Genomic DNA, 22,966 nt, shown 5'->3' on the forward strand with positions numbered 1-22,966 from the left:
CTTCACCAGAAGACACCCACACACGGACACCTGGACGCACATAGGGATTTTATATATATAGATAACACAATGTAGCAGCATTGCTTGACTTGTAACATATTCAAAAGTAATTTTGTAAAGCCTTTTTATACATGTGATACTTTCATATAACTCAAGTGCATTTGGTACAGTTAGCTTTGTTCTAAATTTACAGTTAACTAAGACAATTTCGCTTTAAACTAAAAACAATTTGCAGTACTGTAGCCACTCAATGCATTATATTAGTCTGTCTTGGAGCAGCTGGTGCATTTTACCCCAAGTTGAAGAAACACATAACTAATTTATTCATTTTTTAATAATAAATGAAAGGATGAAATGGATGAATTCTTTGCTGTGGCTTTCAGACACATAGTTTTATTCAGGACAACTTGACTGATCTAGTTCTGACAGAAGACAGACACCCAGGACACAAAAGCAACTGGCAACACAATTAGACTTAGTGTAAAAGATAAACCAAAAGGTGGCAAAGTCATACGCAAGGCTCAGGCTGTTTTGATATATAAAGAGTTCTAGAGCTATAGAGAGTATCCTCTGCTTTTAGGAAAATCCCAAGACTGGTGCTAGAGAAAGGCATGTATGAGAAAAAAGCAATTTAAACTACCTTTACTAACCATCTGTGGGGGAATGCTGTAGTTATAGATCACTTTTTTACACTTCTGCAGCTATCTGTCCCAAAAGGCTGTACCTTTATCAGGAAATTGTGTCCATCCAGCGTTTGAAAACCTTGACCTCCAGAATGAAACCAAGCTATAGTCTGTAAGGTCTTGCGCATCACTGCTCCTTCTGTATGGCAAGAGACAGGGTTAGTTACCTTTATCACCTGAAAACCCTTTGAGAAATTCCATAAAACGCTTCATATAAAATTACAGGATTGCCACATTCATTACAGTGTCCTCACCAATGTAAAGACAACCAATGTCAAAGCCCTGATGTTGCTGGATGCACCACTGTATCAGATTGCCTGATTTCTGTTACCCCAGACAAATTCTCTGTTCCAAGATTATTAGAGGTCAAAGAGCCTGGGGTGGCCAAAGGATGCAATACAATGACACCCTTACTTTATAAAAGCCTGGACCACCATCACTGAGTGGAAGACCCTACCCACAGAATGCCCAGAATGCATGGTGCCAGATAATTCATCAAGTGGCTGTTTACTTTGTGATCAAGGAGAGGGAGGGTGTAAGGAGGATAAAAATGTACAGTTTGCTAAATACAACTCATAATATTTAATTTGTGTGTTTTACTTTAGTGTTTTTATTACAGGATTATTTAGATTTAGCTTTTAAGTGAATAAACTTTGCACTAAGATTGTAACTACATTATAGAGCTCATAACTGAATGGACAGAGTGAATTTAAACAGAAACCTAGCAGGCAGATGTCTAGCATATGTAGGCAAATGACAATGACATAAAGGATGTTTCTCAGAAAATGATATATATGATTGAAATGCATGCAAAGAGATTTTGGAATTCTGGGAAGACAAATGTAAAAGTAAATGTTAAAAGAGTTATTATTTTAACTACTATATGTACCAGCAATGCTACATGTGATAGACAGGTAACAGAATAATTTTACAATATTTGCTATCTCTTGCCTACATGTTCCTCTCTTGACAGGTGCTCTCTTCAAGCCTGCTTCTCAGACTCTGTCATTATTTTCATAGCACATTTCTCCCTTCCTGTCCGCTTTATACTTCCCATCTTTGAAGGTGACTCTCTCAGCATGACTTTTCTGCCATTTCTTTTTTTATGTGTCACACACTCATTTTTCCTCTTTCAATCACATCACCAAAGCAAAACTGACCAATCATATTGCTCTAAGGGACAGGACACTAACACAGTCCTTACTGTTCTATTACAGTAGTAGACACGTTTAAGACTAGTGTGTATATGCAAGTGAGAAGATGTGAAATAGGTAATTGGGAACACTGCAGTCAATACACTTCATACACAGTATTCATATTCAGCTGAATGTAGCTTCAGTGACAAAGGAAAATTGTTAACCAACTTTAACTGATATCGCCTATTAAAAATATCCATCAGGTGTGCCTTATAAAGGAAAGGATTTTAAACGCATTTTCAAAGACATCATAACTGCCAGAGAGAAGACAGCTCTTTCAGATTTGTCACCTACTTTCACCCTACTCCCAAGGATCACACATAGCTTAAGAGGACAAAGAAGGCAACACATACAGCTATATCCACTTATACAAAGCCTGCTGTGTGACCCTAATTTGAATTGTTCAGGTAGTATGTGTTTCATATCTAACATTTATTCCTGTTTTTTCCTGCATATAAACACAAGTAATAATTAAAAAAAAATTGGTATTATCTCATTGGAATTGTTTTGTTGTTTACCGGCATTTAGCAATGGTTGCTGAATGCTAACATAATGAGCTGTGTTCATTCAGATAAAGTTATTCCAGAGGTAGAGATCTGAGTGTGGACTGGCATATCCATGACTCAGCAAGTCCTTGGCTTCTGTTAGCATATCTGTGTAGCCCTTTCAAAGCTAGGTATCTGGTAACAGAGCACCACAACCTTGGTTCCTGGCAGGAAGATGGCCTAAAAGTAGACCGACATATCCATGAATTATGACAGGAGTGCTGCTTGTGAGTTTAGTGGCTTCTGGCCCTTGCTAAGGTATTATTCTCTGTGAGAATAAAGTACAATATGTTTAGCACACTGTAATGTGTGTAATTAGTGTTACTGAAGTGTAAGGATTCCACAGGTAAGTATTACAGGGTGTACTTGTAAACCAAGGCTAAAAATTTAGGCATTTCCAGCACTATCTTGTCCACCAATATGAAAGAACCAAGGTATTTCAAATTCCTTCTGTGAACATTTTTTCATGATAAAACAGGGGATCTTAGATTTGTGAAAACCAATCCCAGATGAAGTCTCCTGCTATAGCTGCCCACTGATATGTGACACAAAAACTGAAAATTTTGATTTTCCCTAAGGTCACACAAGTAACCTAGATCAACATCATTCTTGTTTCAAGTGATCCCCCACCCAGCCCTGCGGTGACTATGAGGTTTTCTACTATAGAAATAAATCGCTATTTTGTGAGTGCATTTTGTATAATACTATAGTGAAGTGCTTCTTGCCATATGGTGCTCAGATAAATTTCAATGAACTTTGAACCTTTCATCACAGATGTTTTACACTTGGAGCAATGGTCATGGGACTATATAGATACATCATATGTATTTTGTCTCTGTTTATAAATATTTTTACTTAAGTGTATAACTCATGTCATAGTCCTAAATTAGAAAGACTGGTCACTTTAGAACTCAAAGGCCAGATGGAATTCATCTATCCCTAGGGAACTGGATAAAAAACTGACAAGCACTCTTGACAACATAAGGTATTTTACACATACTTTTGTGATTAAAGCTTTTAGGCAGAGCTCTCCATCATCAGAGCAACCTACAATTAACTGTAGGTAACTTCACAGGGTCCAGATCCTCACATGGGGAACATGACAAAAAGGATGGATCACCTGAGGCTAAGTAGAAGAAAAAGCTCATGCATCTTGACATCGGCCACGACAGATTGCTGACTCTAGGATATCTGCACCAGCCTGATGTCTGAATCAAAACAAGCTGCCTGAAGATGCCTCATCTATCTCTCTCTCTCTCTCTCTGCCTCACACAGATGCATCCTTTATCAACTTTCATATTCGTACTGAAAGTATCTTATATTTTGATTGATGTTAACCGTTTTGACTTTGAGACAAAGGTGTTATTTTTATTAGAGAATTACTTTCAGACTTTGCTAATTATTTTTCCTGCTATTACTTATTTCATTTACTAATAAATACTACTTTGTATAAAACTCCTATATTTGTCTGCACATCTTGAGGGATGGAGGAAATAAAGTAAATACAAGGCACCTGTTGTGGGTGGATGTGTTAAAGCAAGTTAAGGGTCTGTGGCGGTCTACAGTTTTAAAAAAGAACAGTGCAACTCAGACTTGGTGGGTGTGGATGTGGCCATGCGGTGTGTTATGGGAAATTGGCTGTGCTCATGTGCAAAAACAATCCGCTCAGCCAGCTTCCTCATTGACACTTGGTCGTTAAGCAAAGCACATGCTCATTACAAAGCACCACTTACAGTCAGTGATTTAGCATGTGTGTTCAATTTAGCTTGTGAGGAAGCAGGCCAAGCAGTAAAGAATCTCGCGAGCTCCATTCACCATCCAGTAATACATGTTTAAAAATGTGAACACTTTCAGCAACACAGAGGCTTCTCTTTTTTGATGACTAAGCTGAAAAACAAATCTGTGTAAATTATTTTGCTTTCCAATAGTATAGTTTTTATTAAATACTGTAAGTTTAAGTTAGTTATTATATAGAAGATTCCTGTGAAATTTAAAATCCAAGAAAGACCATTTACTGTGTATGGTATATTGTCTCTTGCCAATTTTTCTTTGCTGATGATATTCTTAGCTTTGAGCTTACTCTTACTGAATGTTTATATTCACTACCAGAATGCAATGTCTTGGAATTTCAGCTCACTCATTTTCAGTTTCCAAGGACTATCAATGGCACGCTATTAACCTCAAAGCAGGGTACTATATTTTATGATGTGTTGTGTTTTCTCTCATTGTGCTCATCTATTTGAAGTATCTTTGTCATATCAACAGTATTATTGAGCAGTGTATTGTCTCTGTCACATCAACACTGCTGTTGAGCAGTGTATTCTCAAACTCCTTCATTCCTGGTAAAAAAGAGATACCCAATGAAAATTTGGTAATACAATATACAGTGGAGCCTCGGTTCATGAACGTCTCAGTACATGTACAAATCGGTTTCCGACCAAAAAGTTCGCCAAACTTTTGCCTCGGTTCACGACCACACACTCGGTATACGAACAAGCCAGTTTCCCTTTCTGTTTGTACATGTTCAGTCTCTCCCTGTGCATTTCCTGTGCAGCGAGCAAGACAGAGCGAGAGACCGTGACACACACACACACACACACACACACACACACACACACACACACACACACAGGCAGCGTGAGAGAGAGACAGAGGCACACACACAGGCAGTTTAGAGAGAGAGACGCGCACACACACAGGCAGCGCGAGAGAGAGAGATGTGCACACACACAGGCAGCGCGCGAGAGAGAGAGACGCGCACACACACAGGCAGCATGAGAGAGAGACAGACGCACACACACAGTCAGCGAGAGAGAGAGACAGACATATACACACACAGGCAGAGCGAGAGAGAGACAGATGCACACACAAAGGCAGCACGAGAGAGAGAGAGAGCTGGACGCATAACGTAGGAAGGCAGTTAAAGAATGCACTGGGCTTGATTTTGTTTTCACTTCTGTTTACAGCGATCGGTTCGTAGTGTGCATTGTTGCAATGTTACTTTTCTTGGTGGTTTATTAAATTCATTTTTTTTTTGTTCATTTTTTTCCCTGTGCTTAAAACTCATTACAAAAAAAGTGTTTTTAGCCAGCGGTTGGAAGCACTATAGCGCAAACTATTGCAGTGTTAGTTTTCTCTGTTGTTCAAGGTTTTCTCAGTGTTATTAAATGTTTTTACATTTAGTTTATTATTACGCTGTGCATTCTATGGTTTAATTAACTATATTTGTGCTTAAAAACTTAAAAAAAAATATATTTACATACAGTTCGTATGGTCTGGAATGGATTAATTGTATTTACATACAATCCTATGGGGGAAATTGCTTCGGTTCACGACCAAATCGGTTTATGACCAGAGTTTTGGAACAAATTATGGTCGTGAATCCGAGGTTCCACTGTATATGCTTTTTTATGTACTCTCATTAAATATCAGTATTAATATGACTGGAGTGCATAATCGAATCCCATGACAGACAGTTATGCAAATATGCAATATCAGGAAAATAGAACTTCATTTTCAGCCTTAGCCAAACATTACTGGGCTAAAGCAATGGCCATTAACACTAGAATTACCAGAGCCTATGAAAAAACTCATAGATCCAGCTCACCTTAAATCCATTTGCACCTCTCCATCAGCGTCTTTTGTCCTGTAAATGTGCCGATAAAGACAAGCAGCAAGCAGCCTGCTATTCTATCCCCCCACAGCTGCAGAACATGCACAAAGTTCTCCCAGCTCATGCCTTGATTGATTATCTGGGAGTGAAGTGCTGGAGTTTTAGAGTGGAAATAATAGATCGTTATTTGGAACACATGCATTTCATGTGTGTTCCGTTTCTACAATAATCTGTGTAAACACATTGTTAAAACAGAAACTTTTTCATATTTTAGTAGTAAATGACAAAATGTTGGCATAAACTATATATTGTGTGAAGTCTGAAGTTCAAAGATCAAATAAACACTTTCACAAAAGGTTCAAGGATAAAATAACAGGTTAGCGGCGTAGCGGTAAGATTTGCTGACTTAATCAAGAGTCCCCAGTTCAATCCCAACTGCCTCCTGTATTTGCCGTTTTCAGTAGTGAGCTGCTCTTATTGTTAATATTATACAGTACACACATACATTTTGTTTGTGTCCGTAACAGACGGTGGACATTTATAGTACTTGTGAAAGTTACCGTTTTATTTTCACATTTATTCTCTCAGTCACGATCACGATACATACTACCGATCCCCCACCACCCAGGGATCTGACACTGATAGTTTTTATTTGAAACTGTGAATAACTGTAGATGTGAGTGGTGTTTTGAGGCAATGAAACTGGACATTCTCTGATCTGGAAGGATAAAAGCTGACACACAAATGCTGGTGAAACTGCCTTCTTCGTATCTCACCGTCACTTGTTTTTTTTTTATTCAGTTTTATTGAGTGTTGCTGCTCACGCTGAATTAGTATGCACCTTATGGTCTATGATGTCAAAAAAAAAAAAAACACAGACATAGGTATATATGATATTTGGAATATGGAATTATTTATTTTATGACCTGTATAGTACATTTCGGAAAACATTGCAGCACGGATGCAACATTATTCATATTATTCATAATCATTCGCATAACGTCTTGTGCTTGTAATCAGTGACGTGTTTTTTTTTTCCCAATCTTGCCAGTCTCCACGTAGCTGTATGGTGCTGTTTCTTTTGTACTCCAGGACATGCAGAGGAAAGAATACTACAGAGCGGTAAGTTCAGCGCTATATGCCGTCATCAAATTCAAATGTTAACAGTTCACACACACGCAAGGACTGCCCTTCCTACATTTACGACATGTGTACACTTCTCTCTATGCTGTGGTTTCTATTACACACCTGAAAGAAAGAGACAATATATGTGACATTTTGAAGAAATAATTTTATGACCTGAATAGTACCAATCAGAAAACATCATCACACTAATGCAATATTATTTGAAAACGAACAGCGTCAGATCGGGTGTGAATTTATGCTGGCGCAGTTACTTAGAGTCAGATCAGGAGGGGCGGGGTGGGTGGTACAGCGTGATCGTGATTGAGAGAATAAAACGTGTTATAGCACACAGCAAATGGCCACCTGCATGTTCCTGCTTGCACTGAATAAGCTCACGCCTTCTGGTGCACGGTGTCAACGCAGCACAGAGAAAATAACAGTGCCAGCATACACACCCAATCTGATGCTGTACATTTTCAAATAAAAGTGCAATGATATTTTCTGATTGGTACTATTCAGGTCATAAAAGTATTTCTTCAAAATGTCACATATACTGTCTCTTTCGTTCAGGTGTGTAATAGAAACCTCTGCAAAGAGAGAAGTGTGCGCATTGCAACAGGTACACATGTCGTAAATGTAGTACGGACGGTCCTTGCGTGAGTGTTAACTTTTAACATTTGAATTTGATGATTGCATATAGTGCTGAACTTACGGCTCTGTACTATTCTTTCCTCTGCATGTCCTGGAGTACAAAAGAAACAGCATACAGCAACATGGAGACTGGCAAGATCGGGAAAAAAAAACAAAAAAACATGTGGTCACTGATTACAAGCACAAGATGTTATGCAAATGAATATGAATAATGTTGCATCCGTGCCACAATTTTTTCCGAAATGTACTATACAGGTCATAAAATGAATAATTCCAAATATCATATATACCTGTGTCTGTGGTTTTTTTTTTTTGACATCATAGACCATAAGGTGCATACTAATTCAGCGTGAGCAGGAACACTCAATAAAACTGAATATAAAAAAAAAATCAAGAGATGGTGAGATACGATGAAGGCAGATGATTCACCAGCGTTTATGTGTCAGCTTTTACCCATCCAGATCAGAGAATGTCCAATTCCATTGCCTCAAAACACCACTCACATCTACAGTTATTCCCAGTTTCAAATAAAAACTATCAGTGTCAGATCCCTTGGGGGGGTGGTGGCGGTAGTATGTATCGTGATTGCGACTGAGAGAATAAAAGTGAAAATAACAGTAACTTTCACAAGTACTATAAATGTCCACCGTCTGTTACGGACGCAAACCAAATGTATGTATGAACTGTATAATATTATTAATAAGAGCAGCTCACTACTGAAAACAGCAAATACAGGAGGCAGTTAGGATCGAACCGGGGACTCATGATTATAAGTCAGCAAATCTTACCACTACGCCACAGAAGCTGTTGTTTTTATCCTTGAACCTTTTGTGAAAGTGTTTATTTGATCTTTGGACTTCAGACTTCATACATTATATAGTTTATGCCAACATTTTGTCATTTACTACTAAAATATGAAAAAGTTTCTGTTTTAACAATGTGCTTACACAGATTATTATAGAAACGGAACACACATGAAATGCATGTGTTCCAAATAACGATCTATTATTTCCACTCTAAAACTTCAGCACTTCACTCCCAGATAATCAATCAAGGCATGAGCTGGGAGAACTTTATGCACATTCTGTAGCTGTGGGGGGTTGGAATAGTAGGCTGCTTGCTGCTTGTCTTTATCGGCACATTTACAGGGCAAAAGACGCTGACAGAGAGGTGCGAATGGATTTAAGGTGGGCTGGATCTACAAGTTTTTTTGTAGGCTCTGGTAATTTTAGTGTTAAAAAAGAAATCCAGTCCACAAACATGTCCAAGCCCAAAACTCACCAGACTGCAGCAAACTTCTCAGTCAAACCCACTTGAGTCCTCTTCTGGTGCTCCCTGTACAAGTGAGGGGTTGGGAGGTGAATGCAGTAATTGATACGGATGGCCATTATAATCTCATGAAGAAGAGAATGTAGCAGAAGATGGTCCAGCCGTCCGAAAAATTATCATCATCCTCGTCAGTCAGGTTTATTCTGGGTGACAGGAGGGAGCACACAACCATCGGCAGAGTCCCTATGGAACACAGCCATCATACAACACTCTGAAAGACTGATACATATGTCCTAGAGGACCGGCACCAATCTATTCCAGGTCCTCAGGTTGGATTCCCTCACCAGTATAGAGATGGCAATACAGATCCAATCGAGGAAGTATTCATTTCCTGAGGGTGGAGTACACAAGTTTCTGCAGAAGGACTGGGAGGTCCCGCACAAGGCATACCTTGGGTTCTATGCTGCTGAAGAGGCCATTGATTAAGAACTGGCTGGAGCAAATTTGTGGGAACAACCAGCTGAGGTGAGACCATTGTCACGCCTATGGCCGGATGTGTGCACAAAAAAATTGGGCTGGACTCACCCATATTATATAGCATACCGGGTCTTACCTGAAAAGAGGGGCCATTATTAAAGAGAATGTGGACAAGATGCAGAGTTCTTGGCTCATTATTATGACAGCCCATTCAGTGCACATCTAGGATGAATGAAGACCTTGCTGATGATATTTGGAGGTGGTCTAATGGTTGTCTAAGGATGTGTGGCAGCATGTGAAGATCTGTCTTGTGTGTCAGCAGTACAAGACCCCGCCTGGTAAGACTGTCGTCATCTGCAGTTGACCATACCTGAGAAATCTGGGGAGATGTTAGGAGTGGACTTGATGGGGTAATTTCCTGTTGCTACATCACAGAAGACCGTCATGATGATAGTGATTGATTACTTCACTAAACGGGCGGAGCTCTTTGCATTACCTGATGCAAAGCCCTTTAAGATCGGCTCTACCCTGAAGAATGACATTTAAGGGGTCCCAAAGTACCTGGTGTCCTTTGTGTGATCGAAAATAGGACTAGGACAAGTTGTTCCTGGAAGTTAAGTTTGCCTTGAAAATGGCTGTGCACAAAGCTACTGGGGAATCTCCTACTCTGGTTGCATTAGGCAAACAGCTTAAGGGCCCACTTGGATGACTCACAGCTACTCCACCATCTCCTGATACTAGACCACACTACACCATACACAAACTGGAACAGTTAAGATGGAGAATTCAGAAGAGGTTGGTGGTTTCAACATCTAGACAAGCTAAGTATTAAAATACCCATTGTCAAGAGGCAGACTTAGTGGCGGGAGACTTAGTGTGGACTAGAGCCCACCACCTCTCTGTTGCATGTAAATTCTCAGCCAAGCTAGTACCTAAATGATACATTGCATTTACTGTGGTGGCAAAATGATAAGTTAATTTCTTCAGGGGCAAAATTTGTTCAATAACTCTGTGCAAAAAACATTTAATCCATCCAAAAGGTAAAGGCATTTTGGTATTTTTTTGGAAAAATAAGAAAGTGCTATATTTATTTAAACAGACTTTAGGAATTTGGTATAGTAAAATAGCACCCTTAAAAGAACAGGTCTACAAATCTGTTTTATTAATAGCACATCATCTTCTCTTATCTGCAGAACACAAGATCTTAAAATTAATGATCCAGTTTTTCAATTATACTGTATTATGTTATATAAGAGCTGGAAGCAGTTTAAAAGGGATAAATGTATAGTAATCGAATGCCTCCTTCTAAACTAACATTTGCACAAGTGACAAGATGTTTCTTAAATAGTTTATCAACTGTTGCTTATTACCAGTGTGAATTATATCTTAATATGCAATCTTTATCATGTTGTGTGCTCCAGATAATATATAAATAGACTTTACCTCCTTCAAATTCTGTCTGACAGTTACCAGAGGTCTCATTCAGACTTTCCTCTTCATTGATTATGATATTCTCTATGTCCTTCATCGTGAGGTGGTCCCGGAAGGCATGAAACAGGATGTGCTTGAGCTCTTCCAGAGTTATCCGTTGCATATCAAACTAGAAAGAAGACAGGGGACTCAGATGAAAACAAGAAAAATACTGTGCCTGTTTTTGCAGTTTAAAATGGTTTATGGGGCATCAATCCAAACAGGAAAATATAAAGCCTTAAATCTTAAGACATATGTCCACTTTGAAATGGCAAAGGTTTCAGTCTCAGAAAACATGTCTAGCAAATTTTATGACAACAAACGTAAACTGAAAGTAACACATTTTATCACCACTTCTTGGAACTATTTTTTCTGAGGTAAAGATATGTTCTGGTTTACTCGTCTGTTCACAGAGTCTGTCATGGGTAGACTTCCTCTAAATAAGGAAATAAACTAGCACAAAACCATGCACGTGACTAGAGTTTAGCTTAATTTTGCCTTTGTACTACTTCAAAGTCAGACATAATACTGGTATACAATGACAGCTTATTTGTTTAAATCAAAAGAAAAAAATTTACCCTGAGTCAGGAGTCCATCCATCCATCCATCCATTTTCCAACCCGCTATATCCTAACACAGGGTCACGGGGTTCTACTGGAGCCTATCCCAACCAACACAGGGCGCAAGGCAGGAACAAATCCCGGGCAGGGCGCCAACCCACCGCAGGACACACACACTAGGGACAATTTAGGATCTCCAATGCACCTAACCTGCATGTCTTTGGACTGTGGGAGGAAACCGGAGCACCCGGAGGAAACCCACGCAGACACAGGGAGAACATTTAAACTCAATGCAGGGAGTACCCGGGAAGCGAACCCGAGTCTCCTTATTGCAAGGCAGCAGCACTACCACCGTGCCACCCTAGTCAGAAGTCATCAAATATATTTGACTTGATGCCAAATTCCTTTTAGGCCAGACCACAACATAACAAAAGCCAAACACCCCTGCCCACCTTCCAACACACATATGTTAACAGACCTCCTTCTTTATCTCTACTGGACACTCTCATTCAATCACCCACTCATTCAAATAACAAGCACATTAAGTCAGTTCAAACCTGTTAGGTTCTTATCTATGCATGATAAGGAATCATCAGGTAAATGTAGCAATTAATTCATTCTCTTGTTATTATCTTTCCAAATGAATAAGTTCAATCATTTATGTTCATCAGTAACTTTTACTGATTAGCCAGGAAGATAACACTCAAAATCAAAGTTGCAAGTTAGTTATCAAAACAAGATAGGTAGCAAAATGTTTCTGTCAAAATGTCTTAAGGGAAAAATTGATACATTTTAGTGATGAATGGACCAAAAGTTATGACTGTACAATATAATGCCATCATTCATCATTTAGAAATACTCTGCCAATCTGTATGATCTGCAATACAGTAAATCAGTCATTATCATAAAAGAGCACTATGTGAGGTGCCAGTTTGTTCAGAAGCATTGCACTTTCATTGAATCCTATCCATCACATGAAGGCCCAGCACAGGAAAACAGAGGCTTTGAAAAAAGTTACTGAACAAAATGAACAAGTGATTCCCTCCAAGCTACATGGACACTTGCTAAACAAAATGAAGCCTTTTCTGATGTGAATTTATTAAAAAAAAGCTTGTTATAGCTACTTTATTAGAGCATGCCAGTGATGTCACTAACTCTGTGAAACAGGTTGTTAGCTTCAACCGCTGTAAATCATGTTCAAGTTTTAGCAGAGAATGGCACATGTAAATGTGCTGTCCGATATTTTAATGGTACTGAAATCAGAGTAGAATTCTAGAATGGTCAGAAAATTGATTCCGGTTTGTTTAAATGTCATTATTTTAGAATTAATATTATTTAGTTTATAAATATGAAATTGATAGATAATGCAGTTCATATTTGCTACTTATATTTCTTAATGAGGTGGATTAAAAAATGTTATAAATGATGGAAAAAGAATTAAATGAAAGTTATAGATTATGAAAGGTCTTCATAGTTAATAAAATAATCACTACCGTATCACCTTATTTTAAAAGTTATAACAATAAAGTGTCCGATCGAGTCGTCGAACAACTAAAAGAAAAAGGGACGGAGGAGGAGGTGTTGAAAACTTCAGAGCATCCTGTTTCCACTACAATGTAAATAAATTGTGAGACTTCTGAAATCTTTGAGATCCTTTCCAATGGGACGACATGCAGAATCTTGATTGCTTTTTTTGAGACACTCCCCAACAGGATGACACGCAGAACCTAAATTGCTTCTTTTGAGATCCTCCCCAACAGGATGACGTGCAGATGTGAAATTGCCACGTCTGTTGAGGGCTGCTTGTCCATCGCCGAGGCAATCATAGATTTGCTGAGCCACAGAAACAACTACAAGCTGATCGCTGCCATGCGCATAGTGCCAGCCATCTGATGGGTGATGCAGGGAACATTATAACTTGGCCACTGACCTGGCCCCAACCCTGCCTGTTTGCTGTGTCTGTGTATAGTAGAATGGTAGATCCTGCTACAATAAATAACCTTGATGTTCCTGTTTTGAGTTGAATAAAGCTGGTTAAATATTGTAATTAAATAGCACATTAATTACTTCAACTATAATCATGCTTGGTCTTCAGATTTTGTTACACGGTTTCCCTGTGAAGCTCGTAGTACGGAAGAGGCTACAGCTATAAAGGACAAAGAATTGTGAGAAATCATGGTGGAAAGCCCCACCCACTGACCCACACTATTTGCATATTGAAAATTTCAAAATGAAAATGCAAAGTGGAAAATGAAAATTCAATGAGCAGCAGGTGGCACCTGTGCTTGTTTGCATTGTACTTTCATTTTTGCAGCTTTATTGTGCATAGACTTTGAAAATGAAACTGCAAATGCTGTTAATTTTATTTTTAATTTTTGCAGTATCCTTTGAAAATGAAATTGTAAATGTTGTCATTTCATTTTATGTTTAATTTTTGCAGCATACTTATATGTAGACTCTGAAAATGAAAGTTCAAAAAAGAGAGATTACATTTTCATTTTATAATTTTAATTTTTATTTCCTTTTTTGCAGAAAATTCCACCCATATATTATCAACTACTTTATTTATCTTTTCATGCAGATGTACTAAATGTATTCACTGGTATTTTTAGCAACCATACAATAAATATTACTTAATATCAATGCTAAAAAATACAAATTCAAATATTATCACATAAATTGGTGAATGGTAAAGTAATTCAGGATATTTGCATTTACACAAACTCTATAAAACTGTTTTTTGTAACAACACATCTTTAAATCAGGTTTGTTACACAATAACACAGTGTAACAAGTTGTGTCACAGTGCCATCAGTTCTTGGCACACTGGTGAGATTTGATGTGTACTTACTTAGTGAGGAGGGTTGCTGCAGACTGTGCTGTGAGTGACAGGGGGGATTTGATAGGCTTCTCGAAGTCTGGGGCATTTTACTGGGGACTGTAGCATCAGGTAATTGACAGCAAATTGAGGTGCAAAGTGATCCACAGAATTATAAGTACATGTATGGAGAAGACAATGATAGTATTAATTGAAAGTATTGCCTACCAGTGAGGGAAACCAATAGGAGCATGTGGTATGGCTAGAATATCAGCATGCTGCAGGTGGAAGGCAAAACAGAACAGGTGATTGAGGTTATGCATTCTCTGGAAGGCAGTATGTACTGGCTGTGAAAGGGTCAGAGTGAAAGGAGCAGAGATTAGTCTATCAGGAGTCAGAGAGGACTCAGAGAAGAGTCATGAGAGAAATGTAAGGCTGAGTAGTGAGAAAGTGTCCACTTGAGAATTTGATGTCTTTAGTGTTTTCAAGTTTTGTAGATGGTGGATCTGACCTGCTGAGCAAACTGAAGGAAAACAGTGAGGAGAAATTCACAGACAGTCCTGATTAAAAAGAAGGATTAGTGGAGCAGGTCAACAGGTTACTGCTTGGGACTGGGCTTTCAAGAGAGCAAAGAAAGAGGAGTGGAACTAGTCATGGGCAAATACTGGTACAGAAGTAAGTGTTGTGGAGTGAACATAATGGACACTTCTTAGTAATGGGGCCTCTGGGAGTCCCTCGGTCATGAACTACAAGATGTCCAGTTTGAACAGTGCTGAGGCTAGGGCACTGGGCAACACACACACCTGTTAATTTTTTATTAATAAAATTGAATTCTGTAGGCTTACTGTTCAGTGACCATACAATATTGAAATAAATAAAATTCCTTTAAGACATACATTTTTAATCTGATAAAGTATGCACAGAAAATATCCATAATACAGAAAATAAATTTATCCATAAAAGAAAATTAAATATGTGTCATAATTCACAGCCACTGTTCTAATATTGCTTATCAGATAGATACAAGGGTTACATTCTTCTCAAGTTTACATGTTAAAATTAGCACGTTTGGCTCTTAAGCTAACAAGACAATTGTTTACTAAGCAACGAGGGTAAACTCTTCTTTATCTGTTTTTTTTTCTCATTACAAATTAGAACTGCTTTACTCAACACAAGCTTGCTCACTGGCCACATTTCGATGAGTGTCTGTTTTAATTAAAGGACAAAACAAAAATGTCTTTAACCCATTAAAGAAGCTTCTCATTTCATTTCTGCCAAAGATGTGCCTCTGTTTTACTGTACGTTTGTCATTCTTCTTGATGCACATGACTACTCAACTATTTCCTTTTCTCAGTTTAGTACTCCTCTTTCTTTAATGCAAAAACCAATATTCCTGTCTTCTCTATCTCTTTGTCTGCCCATGCTGTTTACAGAAGTCTTCTGTCATCATGTAAATGCTATTTGATTACTAGAGAAACCTTTGTAATTGTATTAGTACAGTTGACACCAGTTATTCTGCTCACTTGGGTTGTAAGGTACTGGAATTTTTAAAAGTCAATTCAGGTTCTAAAATGGCCAAAATAAAATGGCATTCTCAAGAAATATGTCAGACTATTGTTGTTTTGTGAAATGATGGTTATGTCATGAGACAGATTGCTAAGAAATGAAAGATTTCATACAAAGGTGTGTAGCACTGTCTTGAGAAAACAGGTCAAACTGGATATATACAGAATGGAAAAAGAATGGGAAGGCCTTGATGTTCAATTGCATACAAGGAGAATGATATCAGAGTATAGTGTGAGAAACAAACATCTTAGGGGTCATCCGTTGGCTGCTTCCGTAAATACACACCAAATACCAGTGTCATCTGCCATTAGCAACATTAGTGTCTTGTATGTATTTTTAAATCAATTTAATGGTATAAATTTCTATTAAAAACATGAACATTTCTGGGTGTCTCCAGAAACTTGAATGGTAGTACAGTATACATAATAAGTTACACTGAAGTAACTGTTCTGAACATAAGATATACTGTAATATATTAAAATACTGTAAATTACTACATTTATTTTAGAAGACAAAAGTTTTTCTTTTTTACTTTAGTATTAAAGCTTCACATTTGTGAAATATGGAACTCTACTTTCTTCCCACACTCTAAACACAGTTAAAACTGATTAGAAGGTTGTACTGGTAGAACAAGTTTGAGTGAGATGTGCTATGTAATGGATTGGTGTTTTGTCCACTGCTTCAGTTCTTTGTGACCCAGTAACAGTAGCAGTATTGTTAAGCATACCAAGTATATAAGAAGGTGGATTAAAAATGCCTGAATGGACACATGGACTCTTAGAATTATCTCTTTTGATTATAGAGAAAAGCCAAGCAAAATGACACCTTTTATTGGCTAACTAGAAAGATTACAATATGCAAGCTTTCGAGGCAACTCAGGCCCCTTCTTCTTGCCTGAAGAAGGGGCCTGAGTTGCCTCGAAAGCTTGCATATTGTAATCTTTCTAGTTAGCCAATAAAAGGTGTCATTTTGCTTGGCTTTTCTCTACATTCATAATGGCTAACACGGTACAACACCCTAGTACTCTTTTGATTATAACTTCTTGACAGCACTAACTTGATTTGCATTATTAAATACAGTATTATGTTCTACAACTACACACCCCGTATGTCATACAATATTTCAATAACTTTATTGGTATAAGAAAATATTATATAGTCTTACATATTCATTGCAATTTTTAATTGCAATTACATTGATAGAAATGATTCTTTACTTACCCTTTGTGGTAGATGTGTCAAAAATACATTGCAAAACTTTGTGTCAAAGTGCACAATAAGCCAAAAGGCAGTTCACTTTTTCACTTGAGCCGTTGTAAATCATGAAATTAAACCAAATGAAAGATTTAATTGAAAGAAGCAAATGGGACATTTAAATGAATGAATGTTTAATTTATGATATTGCTTTGTTATTGGCACACATGCAGCACTTCAAAATGAGTTTAAATCCCACTAACTGTGGAGTTTTCACATTCTAACTGTGCCAACATGAGTCTTCCTTTGGAAATTCTAGTTTTTCCTTCCATATTCCCAAAGGCATACTGTTAAGTTGATTTAATTTTTTGAAACTGACCATGTGGGTCCTGGTGGATTCGTTGCCCTGTCCTGCGTTGGTTGCTGACTTGTGCCCAGTGCAGCTGAGACAACTCACACTCCCCCATAACCTAAATTGATTTAAGCAGGTTTGATACTGTCATGATATGGTATGATAGTTGTTCAGAGTACCTGGGAATCAGCAGCAACCGATAAAACTTTAAAAACCCAACATACATAAATTTGTTTGTCACATCTATACACTGTTGTGTCCTTTTGACAGAAATCCTGGCATTGTTTCACAATATAAGCAAGAAATGAATACTAAGTTAGTTTTATTTACAGCTACTATAACTCAGAAAATGACACTGGACATTTGAGTTCTTTGACCAACAGTATTCTAGTCTGTGCTCCAGGTGCTGGAGTTTTAAACATTCTACAATTAATACATATTTTGTATTTTGTAGATAATACAAATACATTTCTGCACTTTTCCAAAGGAAAATAGAGACTATCTCACCAATGTACTAACAACATACACATAGAAGTTATGTGTTTTAGTTATGTGTCATAAAGTTTCGGAATTTTAGCTTGTACATGATGTTACTAAAAGCTGACTGAAAATATAATGGTGAGAACTGGATGGAGGCATAAATATACTGTACATTTCCAATGAAATATGATGCTGATTATTACTATGGTCTTACAATTTGACAAAAAATGTTAGATAGCCTGAAGGACTAGTTGAATAAAAAGTTGACTAGTCTTGGCAAATTTTTATAAGCTTTAATTGTAAAACATGCAGGGCAAATAATCAAGATTATCAAAAAATCTACTTTGTAGTTAGTATTGACCATATTCCTGCAAAACGTAGAATTAACGTAGCCTACATACATAACATTTTCAGATCTGCTTCCTCTAATTCAGGTTATGATTGGCCTAAGGCCAATCCCAGAAGCACTGGTTATAAGGCAGGAGACAAACAGAAGAAGGCATAAAAACATACTTTTCTGTCAAGGTAGGGTCTAGAATAACCTTATTTTCCTATTAAGGATCTATTATATACTGTAAACTTTAACAGAATGCTCCAAACACTATATATGGCCCTTGTATGCATAATTTTACAATCCTGTTCATAATCAGGAGTGACTGCTACTGTAGTTCAGTATTTCCCCTTTATTTTAACATGTATAACTCTAGGCAATTAAATAGAGCACCAGAACATACAAGAGAGAAAGTTACACTTTGTATTTATACATATATTACCTTATGATATCCCAAATATAAGCATCAATTTATCCAGTCCTTGACACACCTCTTGAATGAGTGAGGGTCTGTTCATGCCTTTACATTTCAACCACCTGTATTCCCATAGGCTGTCTTCAAGGAAGGGGAAAGGGTGCTCATGCTTCTTTGAAGGGTTATATATTTTACCACCAGACTAATTCAAATTACATAGTCCAGAGCAACACTTAACAAAAGTTCTTATCTAATTTAGTAAAGTCATACATGCGCTCAAGCGACAACTAGCTTATCCAGCTTTCTGGCCAGGTTAAAATTTTAAAAATTACACATTGCTAGACATTAATAAAAAAAATAAACCACATTTTCAGCCTATATGCTAGATATTCATGTCCATTACACACACACAGTGATGCATGAAATTACCTAAACTGCATCTGTGGCAGGATGTAGAAGAAAATACAAAGTACCACGAGAGAAACCCATGCTGACACAGGGAGAATGTTAAAGCTCCACACGGACAAACACCAATCATGGAATTTGAACTCAGGATGATGGATCCATAAGGCAGCAGTGTTAACCACTGCACCTTAACAAAGAAGTCTTTCAATTAAATCTGGACCAATTTCTTGAATTTGATCTTCAACTTTAAAGTAAAAGTGAGAAGAATGTGTATGGGCAAGCTTTTTTAATACCTTGTGGTAGTTTTTTGTAAGAAAGCCTATACTCATAATCAACAATTTCAGTACATTTTAAGCTGACAAAATTCTGACTAGAGATAGTCATAATTTAAACTGAAGAACTTTCCCTACTTCAACTGGTGATCCTGTAATTACATTTTAACTAGTCCCAATCTGAGTTCAGAAGATGCCTGGACAAACACTGTGCTGTAACACTTTAGTCATTTCCTTGGTTATGATAACTTGTTTCCAATAATATAGGTGGACATAAATGTGTAAAAAACAGGAAGTACGAATACCAGTTAAGAACTCAATATTCACCGAATTTGAAAATCCACATATACAAGTAATACATTTTATGGTTTTGAATTTGAATGTTTATAATTTTCAACTTATTATGGAATAACAAAAGTAAGTTTGACAGATAAACAATTCTTTAAGGTCTATTACCCAGTTTGCATTTCTAAACATTTTTTACCCACCCTCAACAATAAATACCTTTGCAGCTGTGCCTTGTCACTGTATAGTGATGGATGCCATTTAGATAAAACCTACAGCTACACTAGGTTTTATTTCATAATTTAATTTGCCAGTTCAAAATTCTTCAAAACAAGTTCAAGACAAACCATCAATACATTCATTTTAGATATTTTATTAGACCAACTTTGCTTTTCAGTTTAGGATGATTTCGATGACAAAGAAGAAAAAACACTCCATCTGATCTTAAACTTCATGCAAATTAGATTTCACTAGCTTTTCTCATCATTTATAGCCAGTATTTATTTGGTTTATGTAACACAAAATCTTCAGATGCTAACCAGTTACTGCCTGCCAACAACTGGATGATTATTTCTTTCATGGTCTAACATTAAGTATTAAAGAGCTACATCTTAAATTTGTAACAGGGAACAGTCACCGAGTTAATACTCACAACTGCAGCCCATCATTTTATTCCAGATTTCGATTGCCATAGAAACACCACAGAAATGTCATCTGATTAAAAAAAACACCTGACAGATGAACTTTGAACTTGTGCAAGCTGAACAAATAAATGTTAAAACAAGCTTGCCTGGCATGGCTTATTAAGAAGCTGTGTAAAATATGCAAATGAAAAGCTCCAGTCTTCTGCATATTCCAAGGTGGTGCTGCAATTATGTTACACTAATTGTAAGGTAATTTGCAAGAACTAAATGGTGTCTCTTATCAGCTGTAATATCAACTGCAGATCACATAAATATCTCTCTCTCTTGGTTTAATATTCATTGAGTTAGTCAGGGTGTAAAATATCAAGCAGTTAGAATAAAGCAAAGCTTTAAAGTCCCAAGTTACCACCGTTTTTTGCATTACATTATTTTCCCATTGATCTCTAAAATAGAACAATTTACTTATAATAATAATAATAATACATTTTACTTATATAGCACCTTTCCCATGCTCAAGGGATATCAATAACATAAAGCTAAAATAAAAGGAAATCTCACAACCATAATCCTTCATTTTAATTAAGAAAATTTAAAATCTTCTAAATTTTCATTTTTTAATATTAAAGTCAGGTAATTTGAAAAGATTGACAAACATTATTTTGTATACTCATGAGGAAATTATTAGGAACACCTATGTCCCTGTTTACCCATGCAATTATCTAAAAAGCCAATCATGTGGCTACAATGCATTACATAAAATCGTGCAGGTGCAGTACAGCAGCATCACTTAAAATTCACGTCAAACAAAAAATGTGATCCAGGTGATTTTTGACTATGGTATTATTGTTTGTGTCAGATGGACTGGATGACATTACTGTAACTGCTGATCTCCTGGGATTTACATGCACAACAGTCTCTAGCATTTACTCAGAATAGAGTGAGAGACAAAAAACATGCAGTGAGCGGCAGTTCTGAGGACAGAAAAGCTTGGTTGAAGAGATCGATCAGAGGAGACTGGTTTAAGCTGACAGACAGGCTACAGTAACTCAAATAGACACTCTCTACAACTGTGGTGATCAGAAAAGTATCTCAGAATGCACAAAACATCGAACCTTGGGATGAATGAGATTCAACAGCAGAAGACAGCATCAGGTTCCACTTCTGTCGGCCAAGAACAGAAAGCTGGGGCACATACAAAACTGGGCAGCAGTAAACTGGGGAAAAACAGCTTGGTCTGATGAATCTCAGTTTCTGCTGAAGCACACAGATGATAGCATCAGGATTTGGTACCAACAGCATGAATCCATGAACCCAACCTGCCTTGTGTCAACAGTCCAAGCTGGTGTAATTGTGTTGGAATACTTTAGGCCCATTAATACAAATCAATTATTGCTTAAATGCCAAGGTCTATGCAAGGATTGCTGCTGACTTCATGGCCACAATGTACCCATCTTCTAATGGCTTCTTCTATCATGATAATGCAAGTCACAAAGCAAAAATCATCTCAAAATGGTTTATTGAAAATGATAATGAGTTCAGTGTTTTTCAGTGGGCTTCCCAGTCAACACATCTGAATCCAAAGGAACACCTTTGGAATGTGGTAGAACAGGAGATTCACAGCCTGAATGTTAAGCTATCAAATCTGCAGAAACTGGGCAATGTGATCATGTGAACATGGTCCAGCATCTCAATGGAATGTTTTCAAAATCTTGTGGAATGCATGCCACAAAGAATTGACGCTAATTGGAGAGTTAAAGGAGGCTCTACTCAGTATTAGTATAGTGGTGTTAACAAATGCTCAGCAAATGTATACGGCCTTTCTATGGTAAATAACTGCTCAAGTACAGTGGTACAGTACAACTATTTACAGTACAGTGATCCCTCGCTATATCGCGCTTCGCCTTTCGCGGCTTCACTCCATCGCGGATTTTATATGTAAGCATATTTAAATATATATCGCGGATTTTTCGCTGCTTCGCGGGTTTCTGCGGACAATGGATCTTTTAATTTCTGGTACATGCTTCCTCAGTTGGTTTGCCCAGTTGATTTCATTGGCAGATGGCTGAGAAGCTATCCAGCTTACTTTCTCTCTTCCTCTCTCTCTCTCTCTCTCTTGCGCTGACGTAGGGGGGGTGTGAGCAGGGGGGCTGTGTGCAGCTGCTTCCTGAAGGACAGGCTGCACGGAGCTTCGCATACTTAAAAGCTCAAAGGGCACGTATTGATTTTCTGTGGCTCTCTCTCTCTCTCTTCCTGCTCCTGACAGAGGGGGTGTGAGCTGCCGCCTTCAACAGCTTTGTACCGGCGGTGCTTCGCATACTTAAAAGCCAAAAAGCCCTATTGATTTTTTTTTTTGACTGCTTGCTTTGCACTCCTTTGAAAAGGAAGATATGTTTGCATTCTTTTAATTGTGAGACAGAACTGTCATCTCTGTCTTGTCAAGGAGCACAGTTTAAACTTTTGAAAAAGAGACAAATGTTTGTTTGCAGTGTTTGAATAACGTTCCTGTCTCTCTACAACCTCCTGTGTTTCTGCGCAAATCTGTGACCCAAGCATGACAATATAAAAATAACCATATAAACATATGGTTTCTACTTCGCGGATTTTCCTATTTCGCGG

The 22,966-nt window shown here is 37.6% G+C and overlaps 1 protein-coding gene across 1 annotated transcript in view; it reads right to left on the reverse strand.

The window, feature by feature from the left end:
• Window positions 1-22,966, reverse strand: part of caln1 (calneuron 1) — a 267,718-nt gene that overhangs the window by 16,985 nt on the left and 227,767 nt on the right. The window contains exon 5 of the mRNA XM_028806819.2: window positions 11,003-11,159. Coding sequence (XP_028662652.1) covers window positions 11,003-11,159 — 157 coding nt within the window. The remainder of the gene's footprint in view (window positions 1-11,002; window positions 11,160-22,966) is intronic.

The sequence above is a fragment of the Erpetoichthys calabaricus genome, chromosome 8 (assembly GCF_900747795.2).
Source record: "Erpetoichthys calabaricus chromosome 8, fErpCal1.3, whole genome shotgun sequence".
Taxonomy (NCBI): domain Eukaryota; kingdom Metazoa; phylum Chordata; class Cladistia; order Polypteriformes; family Polypteridae; genus Erpetoichthys; species Erpetoichthys calabaricus.